Source organism: Salvia splendens, chromosome 2 (genome assembly GCF_004379255.2).
Source record: "Salvia splendens isolate huo1 chromosome 2, SspV2, whole genome shotgun sequence".
NCBI lineage: Eukaryota > Viridiplantae > Streptophyta > Magnoliopsida > Lamiales > Lamiaceae > Salvia > Salvia splendens.
In genome coordinates, this window is record NC_056033.1 from 4,936,615 (window position 1) to 4,948,618 (window position 12,004).

Below are 12,004 nucleotides of genomic sequence, written 5' to 3' on the forward strand. Positions count from 1 at the left end.
TTCTCTATATTTCTCAACTCTCTTCTCATTTATTCTCTAGTTTTCGGTAGAGGCGGAGTTGTCGCACGTGGGGTCGGGAGGCGGAATTGCTGTGGGTCGGAGGGCGGATTATAGAGCTTCCCAAGCAGTACTCACGGACTGACGGTGGGGGTGCGCCCGACCCCGCCCGACCCCACCTGGGTCCGTCGTTGCCCGCAGAAACGTTGTCGACAGAAAACATGCCAAATTTAAATATTTATTTTGACTAGACACTAGTTGATGTAACTCCAGCAGAAGACGTTGTCGACTGAAAACACGCCGAATTTAAATAGTACTCCGAAAACGTTTGATGTCGAGTTGATGCCGAATTTAAATTGGAGTATTCATTTTGACTAAAAACATGCCAAATTTAAATTAGAGTGTTCATTTTGACTAGACACGAGTTGATGTAGTTCCAGCATTAGATGCCAACAACGCCGAAAACGTTTGATGTCGAAATGAATTGAAATCCACACAGTATATGCTTGAAAACGTTATGTGTAGTAATGAATTGATTTTTAAATTATAAATTCAGAAATTATTAAATTCAGTCGACTAACTTTAGATTTATATAAAACAGAATTCATAATTTTTTTGATTAAAATTACAACCCTTTACAGAGACTAAGTCATTCGTACAAACAATGAAATCATCGACATTGAGAAAGGTCACGCATGCAAAAACACACCAATTTACAAACAAAAGAGTATTTAAAGTACTGGGTTCATCGCCATGCAAATGAAAAGGGACAAATTATGTGAAATTAAATTTTCTTTTTACATTAAAAAAAACTGTGATGCAAAAAAACTCTCGTGAAATAAATTCAATAATATATTTTCTACTTTTAACAACAAAGTTAATTGCTGCTAAATATCAGGCAAAATTACACATTTAAAACAGATTTGTAACTTGTAAGTACAGTTTAACGCTAATAAAGGAATCCAAAGCTGATGCATAGTCATAATCTAGTTGTAGAAAACAGACAAAATCCCTCTTTCAAATAATTAATTATGATTAAATTAACAATGATTGAGTAGAATTCTTCAAGAATTACACTTAGGCCTCACCCCCAATATAAATACACCACCAAACATTATTCCAAAACCAAAAAAAAATTAAGTTCTCCAATTCAAACAAAACTAACAAACTCATGGCTGGATTCAACACAACACAAACCCCCAAAGCTCAGGCCACAAAGCCAGCACCGGCGCGGAGATTCGTGGGCGTAAGGCAGCGGCCGTCAGGGAGATGGGTGGCCGAGATCAAGGACTCGTCCCAGCGAGTCCGCCTCTGGCTCGGCACCTACGACACCCCTGAGGAGGCCGCACGCGCCCTCCGCGGGGAGAATGCCCGCACCAACTTCGCCCCAACGTGCCCCACGCCCATCTCCATAAACGGAACAGATCAATCCAACGGCCTCAGCTTCTCCTCATTAAAGGCGAAGCTGAGCAAGAATCTCCAAAGCATATTGGCCCGAAACACAGACAACAAATCCTCCTCATCATCAAAGAGCAGAGTGAGCGACCACTTCACCTTTGCCAGCATCTTCCATCACCACCAATACAGCCACGTCGACATCAAGAAGATCGAGAAGGCCGTGCAGCAGAGCGTCATCGTGCCAAGTGTCTGCCACGATGCGCCCCCTTCCCAGCTCAACTCGGATGAAATCATGAGTGGCGGCGGAGAAGGTTCTAGAAGCAAAAGATTCAAGGTTTCGTCGTCTGTTTTAGTGCCGTCAACGTTTACGGAATCTCCGGCGCCCAATGAATGGTGGTGAAGAATCTAAACAAAATAAACATGTACATTAAGAATAATGGAAAGAAGATGCAGTTTTGGCCTTCACATGTAACCAGTCAAAACAGTAGTGCTAATGCAAGAACATAATCCACTTGCTTTACTACTAGTTTATAATCATTCTTTTATCATCAACTTGGTAGTTTTGTTGCTATTACACATTGGGTTAATATAAATTAATTTATAAGCAGTGGCACAAGAGGGAATTAATACTACTGTTTACATAAACACTTATTACATTGAACATAAAAATAATTGTACTGAATCTAGTGACGAAGCCAAACATTGAGGACATTTCAGAGTTTTCTAAATAAGGTTTTCTTGATATAAAAACACAAATTCATCTCAAATTAATCATAAATTTTTAAAAACAATGCCAAATTTCCCTACTTCTATTATAACTTCTTGATATTAATATTAATTTAACCAAGTATCAAAGAGAAATAACAAAAAAAAAGAGGAAATAGCCACGAGTTTAAGTTCTAACAGAAGACATATTTCTAAATTCTCAAATTTAGTTAATTTCACTAATAAATTGTGTGATGAAATCAAGCGCATGGACAAACACGAATACATAAATAAAAGTATTTAGTGATCTATCTCATAATTGAAGGAGAGTGTGGTGTTTGGATTTTTGTCAATAATAAAGAAAATCAAGAGCAGGCCATCAAAGTTGCAAGTGTACAACAACAATAATAATATTAAATCTAACCATGCCCATAACCACACAAAAAAATTGAAATCTTAATTAAATCAAATGTGTTGGGTCGTGATACCGCCGATCTCACACACGCACGAACGAGGAAATAAAGCACGCAAACGATATAACGTGGTTCGGTGATAATCCACCTACGTCCACGGAGAAGATGACCGGAATCTTATTGATGGAACTCTCAATACAAGAACTTCACACTCACAATCTATCACTCTAAGCAAACGCTAGCTAGTGCAAGAATTCTCTTCTAATTGTGTGTGTAATCTGTGTTCTGCGTCTCTCACTACTGAGCTCTATCGAGCTATTTATACAAGATGCAATCAAGAAATAAAATCCAACTAACTCTATTTCCCAAAGTTAGTTATAACCGCTGCTCGGCTAAAACCGAACTGCCATTCTTGGTTAGCAACCGAACTGCATTTCTCGGCTATCAACCGAACTGCCTTTCTCGGTTATCAACCGAACTGCCTTTCTCGGCTAGCTCAAAGCCGAGCTTTATTTCTTGATCTCTTCTCGGAGCTGCCGAGGCTCCACCACTCGATCACAACCGGACTCAAAACCGAGCTTCATTTCCGAGCTCAGAAGCCGAGCTCCAGTAGTTTGCATGGACACACTTTCACAAATCTCCACCTTGTCCTTGCAAAACTCCATCAATATCTGGATTCCCTTCTCAATCCTTGTTACAAGCTTCAACACTCCACAATCTCAACCAACTTCAAACAATGTTTGAATTTCGAAGTTGGCAGAGACTTTGTCAACATGTCTGATGCATTTTCTTCGGTAGGAACTTTCACCACATTGATCTTTCCACTTTGAATCTCATCTCTGATGAAGTGTCTCCTCACATCTATATGCTTCGACCTCTCATGGAACATTTGATGTTTTGCTAAACATATAGCCGAGTTGCTGTCACAGTTAATCTTCACTGCTCCCAGCTTCATTCCTAAATCTTCCAAGATTCCTTGCAACCATTTTCCTTCCTTTGCAGCCTCAGTCAGAGAAATATACTCAGCTTCGGTTGTGGACAGTGCAACCACAGACTGCAAATTTGATTTCCAGCTGATTGCTGTGCCATATAGTGTGAAGATGTAACCACTCTGAGACTTTCTGTTGTCTAAGTTAGCCGCATAATCCGAGTCACAGAATCCTTCTAGGACTTCCCTCTCCTCAGACCAAACTCCACCACCAAACTTCAAGCCAACCATGACAGACCCTTTCAGGTATTTCAGAATCCACTTTAGTGCTGCCCAGTGATCCCTACCTGGATCAGCCATATATCTGCTTGCAACGCTTATGGCATGAGCCACATCCGGCCTTGTACATATCATCAAGTACATCACACTTCCCACTATATTTGCATAGGGTATCCTGCTCATCTCTTCTCTATCTTCAGCTGTCTTTGGCATCTGTTCTTTACTGAGTTTGAAGCAGCTAGCCAATGGAGTGGATACTGACTTTTCACTCCTTACCTGGTATTTTTCTACCACCTTTCTGATATAATCAGCCTGAACCAATTTCAGTTCTTTCTTCTTTCTGTTCCTGACAATATCCATACCCAAGATTCTCTTGGCTTCCCCAAGATCTTTCATATCAAATCTCTGCTTCAACTCCTCCTTGACAGACAGCAGCTCACTCTTGCTTGATCCTGCCAGCAGAATATCATCCACATACAGCAGTAGATAGGCCAGTATTAGATTTCCACTTCTCTTGACATACACGCAGCTATCAAAACTGGATCTCTCAAATGCCATCAATTCCATCTGCTCATGAAACTTCTTGTTCCACTGCCGGCTGCTTTGCTTGAGCCCATATAGGCTTTTCTTTAACAAGCAAACTTTCTTTTCTTCTCCCGGCTTCTCAAAACCCTTAGGCTGCATCATATAGATCGTTTCCTCTAGATCTCCATGCAAAAATGCTGTCTTCACATCAAGTTGATGCAGCTCCCAGTTGAAATGAGCAGTCATGGCCAATAAGATCCGAATGGAAGTGTGCTTCACCACTGGAGAGAACACCTCTGTGTAGTCAATACCCTCTACTTGTGTGAATCCTCTAGCAACCAGCCTTGCCTTAAACCGTATGCTTTCAACTTCCCCCACCTCTACTTTCTTCTTAAACAGCCATTTGCAACTGATCAGCTTCTGAGTCCCTGGATCAGTTACCAAAATCCAAGTCCCATTTTTCAGCAAGGACTCTATTTCTTCTTCCATGGCCTTGATCCATTTCTGACTTTCCTTGCAACTCATGGCTTCTTCATAGGTTGAGGGTTCTGAAAACATGAGTACTTCTGCTACACATAGAGCAAAGAAGCTCATGTCATAATCTGAGAATCTGCTAGGTAGGCCTGCATTTCTTCTTGGATTTCTTCTGGCCCCTTGAGCTGCAGCAGCTTGCTGCACTGGTGACTCCTGCTCACCTGTGTTCTGAGTATGTTGAGAGCTAGTTGCTCCACCTTCTTCTTGATTTCCTGTGATCACAACATCCTCATCAGTGTCTGTTCCAGCAGATTCTCCACCAAACTCAAGGTTTTGCATTTCAGAGCTACTGCCACCACCAGAGGGCTTCCCATCATCTTTAAATGGCATCTCCTCTTCATTGAATGTCACATCTCTGCTCACAATGATATTTCTGCCTTCTCTATCCAAATTCCACAATCTGTATCCTTTTACCCCATCTTGGTATCCCAACAACACACATTTCTTTGCCCTTGGCTCCAATTTACTCTGCTTAATGTGTGCATAAGCAGCACACCCAAACACCTTCAAGGCTGAGTAATCACCTAGGCTTCCATACCATCTTTGATCTGGGGTCTCATTGGATATAGCAGATGATGGACACTTATTGATCAGATTAGCTGCAGTAGAGACAGCCTCTGCCCAGAATCTCTTTGGCATTCCAGAGTAGAATAGCATGCACCTCACCCTTTCTAGCAATGTCCTATTCATTCTTTCTGCCAGCCCGTTCTGTTGAGGATTTCTTGGCACAGTCCTATGCCTTCTTATCCCTTTCACCTTACAGAAACTATCAAACTCCGCAGACAGAAACTCCATGCCATTATCAGTCCTTAGATATTTAAGCACTGAGCCCTTTTCATTCTCATATCTAGCATGCCATTCTCTAAATTTTTCAAAAGCTTGGGACTTCTCTCTTAGAATGTAAATCCACACTTTTCTTGAGTAATCATCTATGATGGAGATGAAATACTTACCTCCACCTATGGATTCAGTTTGGGATGGCCCCCACAAGTCACTGTGGGCATACACAAATGGGGCTGATGAAGTGTGTTTCCCACCAGAAAATGGCAGCTTCTTTGCCTTTCCTAGAATGCAAGATTCACATTTCTTTAGGCTGTCTGATGCACTTAACTTCATCACTCCTTGTTTAGCCAGCTCTCTTATGCCTTTCTCACCCACATGTCCAAGCCTGGCATGCCATAGATGCAGGTCTTCTGTCTGGGCAAGATTCACAGCATCAACCACGGTTTCACCCAGCAAATAGTATAGGCTGTTCTTTCTCTGGGCCTCCATCACAATTCTGGTGCCTTTTGTTACTGTGAGGATCCCATCACCAGAGTTGAATCTGCACCCTTTTGACTCTAGCATTCCAAGAGATATTAAATTTCTCTTGATTTGAGGAATGAATCTGACTTCTGTGAGAGTCTTCATACTCCCATCCTTCATCCTCAATCTGATGTTCCCAATGCCCTTGACATTGCACACTTGATCATTTCCTAGCATCACTGATCCTTCCCAAGCTGATAATTCTTGGAACCAAGATTTGTGTGAGCAAATGTGGAAGGAGCACCCTGAATCCATGATCCAGCATTCTTCAATCTTGGCCCCTGAGTGGATATTCAAAGCTTCATTATCTTCAACATCCTGAGCCAGATCAGCAGTCTCTATGTTCCCAGCCTTTTCTTGCTCTTGTTTCCTCTTCCAAGCAAAACAATGCTTCTTTAAATGGCCCGGTTTCTTACAGTAGTGACAGCTTCTCTTCTCCTTCCATACTCCACCTTCTTCCTTCTTCTGGAACTTCTTCTTGGAACCCCGTTTATTCTGATTATTTTTCACATGCAGACTCTCAGCTACTGGATCAGTTTGTTTGTTATTAGCCTTCTGCGATTCCTTCATCTTCAATGCAGAATGAATCTCTTCATAGGTGACCTTGGTTTCTCTTCCAAGAAGCACTGCATCCTTGAAGTGCTCATAACTTTTAGGCAGGGAATTGAGCAACATCAATGCCTTATCCTCATCTTTAATGACCTCATCGATATTCTCAAGATCATCTATGCATTTCCCAAACTCCTCGAGCTGTTCAGAAATGCTCTTCCCATCTGAAAACTTGAAAGCAAGAAGCCTTTGCTTCAAATGTAACCGGTTCGCCAGAGACTTGGTCATGTACAATGACTCAAGTTTCCCCCATACTCCTGCAGCCGTCTCCTCCTTGGAAACTTCCCTTAGCACCCTGTCCGTGAGGTTCAAGATCAGGGTGCTATAAGCCTTATACTGCATATCTTGAAGCCTTTGCTTCTCCTTTTCATCAGCATCAGGTTTGCCTTCTTTAGCGTCACCTTCATTCTTCAAGATATCCCATAGGCCTTGCTGCATCAAGATGGCCTTCATCTTCAGCCTCCACAGCCCAAAATCGTTTCTCCCGGTGAACTTTTCCACCTCGAACTTGGCTGTAGACATTTCTCAAAACGAGCGGTGGGCAATCGCCAAGATCAGCTTATACAACGGAACCTCTAGACACGAACTCACCCAGAAACCAATCAATCGGCAAATCGTGGAAGTCTTCCCACAGACGGCGCCACTTGTTGGGTCGTGATACCGCCGATCTCACACACGCACGAACGAGGAAATAAAGCACGCAAACGATATAACGTGGTTCGGTGATAATCCACCTACGTCCACGGAGAAGATGACCGGAATCTTATTGATGGAACTCTCAATACAAGAACTTCACACTCACAATCTATCACTCTAAGCAAACGCTAGCTAGTGCAAGAATTCTCTTCTAATTGTGTGTGTAATCTGTGTTCTGCGTCTCTCACTACTGAGCTCTATCGAGCTATTTATACAAGATGCAATCAAGAAATAAAATCCAACTAACTCTATTTCCCAAAGTTAGTTATAACCGCTGCTCGGCTAAAACCGAACTGCCATTCTTGGTTAGCAACCGAACTGCATTTCTCGGCTATCAACCGAACTGCCTTTCTCGGTTATCAACCGAACTGCCTTTCTCGGCTAGCTCAAAGCCGAGCTTTATTTCTTGATCTCTTCTCGGAGCTGCCGAGGCTCCACCACTCGATCACAACCGGACTCAAAACCGAGCTTCATTTCCGAGCTCAGAAGCCGAGCTCCAGTAGTTTGCATGGACACACTTTCACAAAATGTATCGTTCTTTTTATATGTAATGAAATTGATGGGTCCTTTTCTTATAACAAACGCCTGGGTTAAATTTAAAAAGGTTCCATTTTGTGATGATTGTATTTCTCCCTTTGTCATCTGATGAAATATGCTGTTCTAGTTCCAACCAACAAGTACATGGAGTACAAAATATAACTGAAATTTTTAATGGAATATTTATCACTTATCAGTGAAGACAAAAAAAATAAATAGTTATAGAACTAAGTTAGTTAGAACTTATGCAATGTTTTTAAAAAATTGTCAAAGTACCTATACTCCATTGGTCCATAAAATAGAGACTATTTCCATTTGGATCTGTCCATAAAAGTACTCCTTATTTCTATTTTTGATAACTTTTTTTTTCTGTGACCATATTCTTCGTTAATAATATTCTAATTATTTTTTCTTTCTATCTATCTTTTGCTTTACCAATTATGAATTAAAACGCGGAGTATTAGGCTCATATATTGCTATCGCCTAAGCAATGGGCCCAAATACAAGCCCAAGTTCAATCCGATGTCGTTTAATTTCAACTACTATACTACCGAAAAATTGCCAAACTTATTAATTCAAGGGTTTATTTACGTCAATTTGTTCCGAAGAAAGAAACAAGCTCGAAAAGGTAGATTTTGAAAGCCTTTTCTTTCGTTGTCCGCTTGAATTTGTTTGTGTTTATTATGTACGCAACTGAATGTTTTTGTAGATCTGATTTTCTCAATCGTCATTGTTTTTTGTTTTGCGTTCGGATTTCAGGTCGAATTGTTAAAGAGTTCGAGGTTAAATTGCGGATTCAGGTATCTACTAATGGATTTCAACAGATCTACTATTAGCTACTTAATTTGTGTTTTTTGTTTACCTCCTTGTCTTTTGCTTTGGTATTTGTGGTTGTGGAAATTTTGATTTCAACGGTTAAGTGTATTTCTTCGATTTTTTTTCACCTGCCTTCATCTGCTCCATCTAATTGCGTGCGGTTTCTTCTTATGCTCTACTTTAAAGGAGATTTGTGGTTTTTGTGGGATATTTTATGGAGAAAGTAATTACTACTATTAGATAGAGCTGTCAGTTGAGGTAAAGGAGGTTCTTATAGTAATACTTTGTTTTTAATGCACATGTTATATTAAGATCGAAGTTCAATTATGACTAAGTCTTTTATATTATGAGAATTGTTGGTAAACTTTTGCAAAATAGTGAAAGTCTTTTGTTCACTTGCTGTAATGAGAATTAGGTAGTATGAACTTAATATATTCAGTTGAAACTTGTGTTGTTTTAGACAATTTGGCTGCTAGCAGTTTCGGTTATCTGTGTTTCAAGAATAATTACATTGTGAATGAAATTGAAATATGAGGAATTGTAAATTTGCAGGAAAATTTCAGAATATCATGGCGCCTGTATTTTGTGGGAATTTGGACTTTGATGCTCGTCAATCTGATGTCGAACGCCTCTTCAGAAAATATGGGAGGGTCGACAGAGTGGATATGAAATCAGGTAAGGTTCTGTGTTATATTGTGCTATTGTGATATCTATACTCTATAGTCTGTATGGGATCACGTAGTGCTATTTGTATTACTTTTGACTTTTTTAACACATAATCATCATGGTTCCCCAAAAAGGTTCTCTGTTAGATTTTTAGTGCCCTGTCCTAAATGTTAGGGAAGAGGTTGATTCAGGAGGGGAATGATGTACCTCTTCATTGCCACTGAAGATATAACCACAGGAAAGGAGCAGATTGATTGTATCAGTCCTTGTTTTATGTATAAATTGACTGGCTTTGAAGGGAGCCTTTGAGTCTGTTTGGAGGACAAATGTTTTATGTCAAATAATTGCTAATAAAAATGCTTATATATGTTATTTGCCAGAAGAAGAAACATCACGTTTTTTCTGTAGCGGAACCTCCATGCTCAAAAGTTTCTTTGCCGCAGGATTCCTTGGATATTCCACAATCTTCCTCGATGGATGGTTCTCTGCGTTTATTTTCTGGCTTGTGTCCAAGATACATGTTCTTGTTTGTTCGAAAAAGAACCAATATGATCTGCCATGGTCCCACCATCCTACACTTCCCACCATTGCCTTTTGCATTCCTCATGACTTTGCCATCTCTTCAATTTCCGACATCTTTCAACATAAATAGCATGCTCATTCCGGATGCAGTGGCAGGTGTTATGTTTTTCTTGTACGAATTTTTTCCTTTGTATCCGTCAGATCTGCAGGGGCATAGGTGGTAGATATATTAGTTCTACCATTTGGTAATTGAATGTCTTCACTGTGGCCATCTGAACTTTATTTGCATTTTTTGCCAGCTGAAGACCTATAGCTTGTTTTTTTAATATCTGGGCTCTAATGCTCTACAGGCTTTGCTTTCATCTATATGGAAGATGAGCGTGATGCAGGGGATGCAATAAGGAAACTCGACAGAATTGAGTTTGGCAAAAAAAGACGCCAACTACGTGTTGAGTGGACCAAGGTATATCTCGGATGGTCTATTTATAATATGCACATCATTCATTATATTCTTAATAATGCCTTTTGGCAGTTTTACTGCATCGATGTACAAAGATTGATTCATTTGATGCTATAACAAAATTGACATCATCAAATTTGAACATGCAGCAAGAACGTGGTGGCAGAAATCCTGACAGCTCAAGGAAATCTTCAGCCAATGCGAAGCCTTCGAAAACCTTATTTGTTATTAACTTTGACCCTGTCAATACAAGGACCAGGGATCTTGAAAGGCATTTTGAACACTATGGGAAGATATCAAATGTCAGAATCAGAAGAAATTTTGCATTTGTGCAATTTGAGTTGCAAGAAGATGCTACCCGAGCACTGGAAAGCGCTAAGATGAGGTTTGTTAATATCTAGACAGCCATGACTTGATGTTTTCTTTCGCTGGGTTGTGGGTGATGGTTACTGCGAAGAGAAGTACTGCCTAAAGATATGCAACCTGACTATCACCTAATGCTATATAGCAATTTCAATATGCACAAGAAAGATATGAATATGCTAGAACCTACTTTATTTGAGATGATTTGTTTGAGATGTGTGAGCTTCTGTGTTCGAGTCTTCTAATTCAGATTGATTTTCCTCAACACAGCAAGTTCATGGACCGGGTTATTTCTGTGGAGTATGCAACACGGGATGATGATGACAAAAGAAATGTCTCTAGCCCTGATAGAAGGGGTCGGGACAGGTCTCCACCCAATGGAAGAAGCTATGGTCGTGGTGGACGCTCCCCAAGTCCATACCATAGGGAAAGAGGTAGCCCTGATTACGGGCATGGCGCTGCACCTAATTCTCGATCCGATCGAAGAAGCAGCCCTGACTATGGCAGAGCCATAAGCCCTGTCAATGATAGATATAAAAGGTACTACTACACTGATATTCATTTCTATATTTATTTTGCAATTTCATAGTTTATTTTTTTTATGGTTGGAACTCAAAGTTCATTCAACATCTCATTTGTCATTTACCTCAGCCGCTCGCCTCGTGCTCGTGAAAGATCTCCTGTTAGTGAAAGATCTCCCGTTCCTGAAAGATCTCCTGTTCGTGGAAGATCCGACTCTTCTTGATTAAGAAGAGTTGTTGAAAGAATTTGGTGGTTATTCGGTCTGTTCGGTTAGCAGCCCTTGTGAAGTACTGTTATGGACAGTTTCCAGCTCGGTGTAATGTTGTGCGCTAGAGATTCACCACTCCATGTAGTGTTGCTTGTTTAGAGATTTTGCATGAAAACGTATCTACTATAGACTACTACTGTAAGTTTGTAACTCTGGATTCTATTATGTGCTTTCTAATTCCCTTTTTCTGATTATGGTTATCTGTTTTGGTTATTCCCAGAAATTTTTATGATGGTTTATATTAAAGCATAATATAAACAGAGTAATACAGTACATTAATTAGGATTTTTGTGACACGCGTTATAAATAAAAAAAATGTATTGCATCTTTTGTTTTGTCACTCTTTCGCATAGATGAACTAATAAACTGTTGGTTTTTATATAAAAAAATGAAATAGAAATGTGTGGTATCGAAATAGTTAACTCTTTGAAATTGGTTCGAAGTCAACTCATCATCATGTC

At 40.1% G+C, this 12,004-nt stretch overlaps 2 protein-coding genes across 3 annotated transcripts; both read left to right on the forward strand.

Annotated features, from left to right (window-relative positions):
* Window positions 1-1,168: 1,168 nt before the first annotated feature.
* Window positions 1,169-1,795, forward strand: LOC121761310 (ethylene-responsive transcription factor ERN1-like). Its single transcript, XM_042156964.1, has one exon. The coding sequence runs from the start codon at window positions 1,169-1,171 to the stop codon at window positions 1,793-1,795; it is 627 nt and encodes a 208-aa protein (XP_042012898.1).
* Window positions 1,796-8,461: 6,666 nt separating this feature from the next.
* LOC121759847 (serine/arginine-rich splicing factor RS41-like) lies at window positions 8,462-11,743 on the forward strand. 2 transcript variants are annotated; one of them, XM_042155455.1, is made up of 7 exons: window positions 8,462-8,554; window positions 8,686-8,726; window positions 9,295-9,417; window positions 10,281-10,393; window positions 10,540-10,775; window positions 11,024-11,293; window positions 11,405-11,743. In XM_042155455.1, the coding sequence occupies exons 3-7, from the start codon at window positions 9,312-9,314 to the stop codon at window positions 11,496-11,498; spliced, it is 819 nt and encodes a 272-aa protein (XP_042011389.1). In that variant the 5' UTR covers window positions 8,462-8,554; window positions 8,686-8,726; window positions 9,295-9,311; the 3' UTR covers window positions 11,499-11,743. The 2 variants fall into 2 exon arrangements, with proteins under 2 accessions (XP_042011389.1, XP_042011388.1); XM_042155454.1 differs by lacking the exons at window positions 8,462-8,554; window positions 8,686-8,726; window positions 9,295-9,417 and adding an exon at window positions 9,434-10,086.
* The last annotated feature ends 261 nt before the right edge of the window (window positions 11,744-12,004 follow it).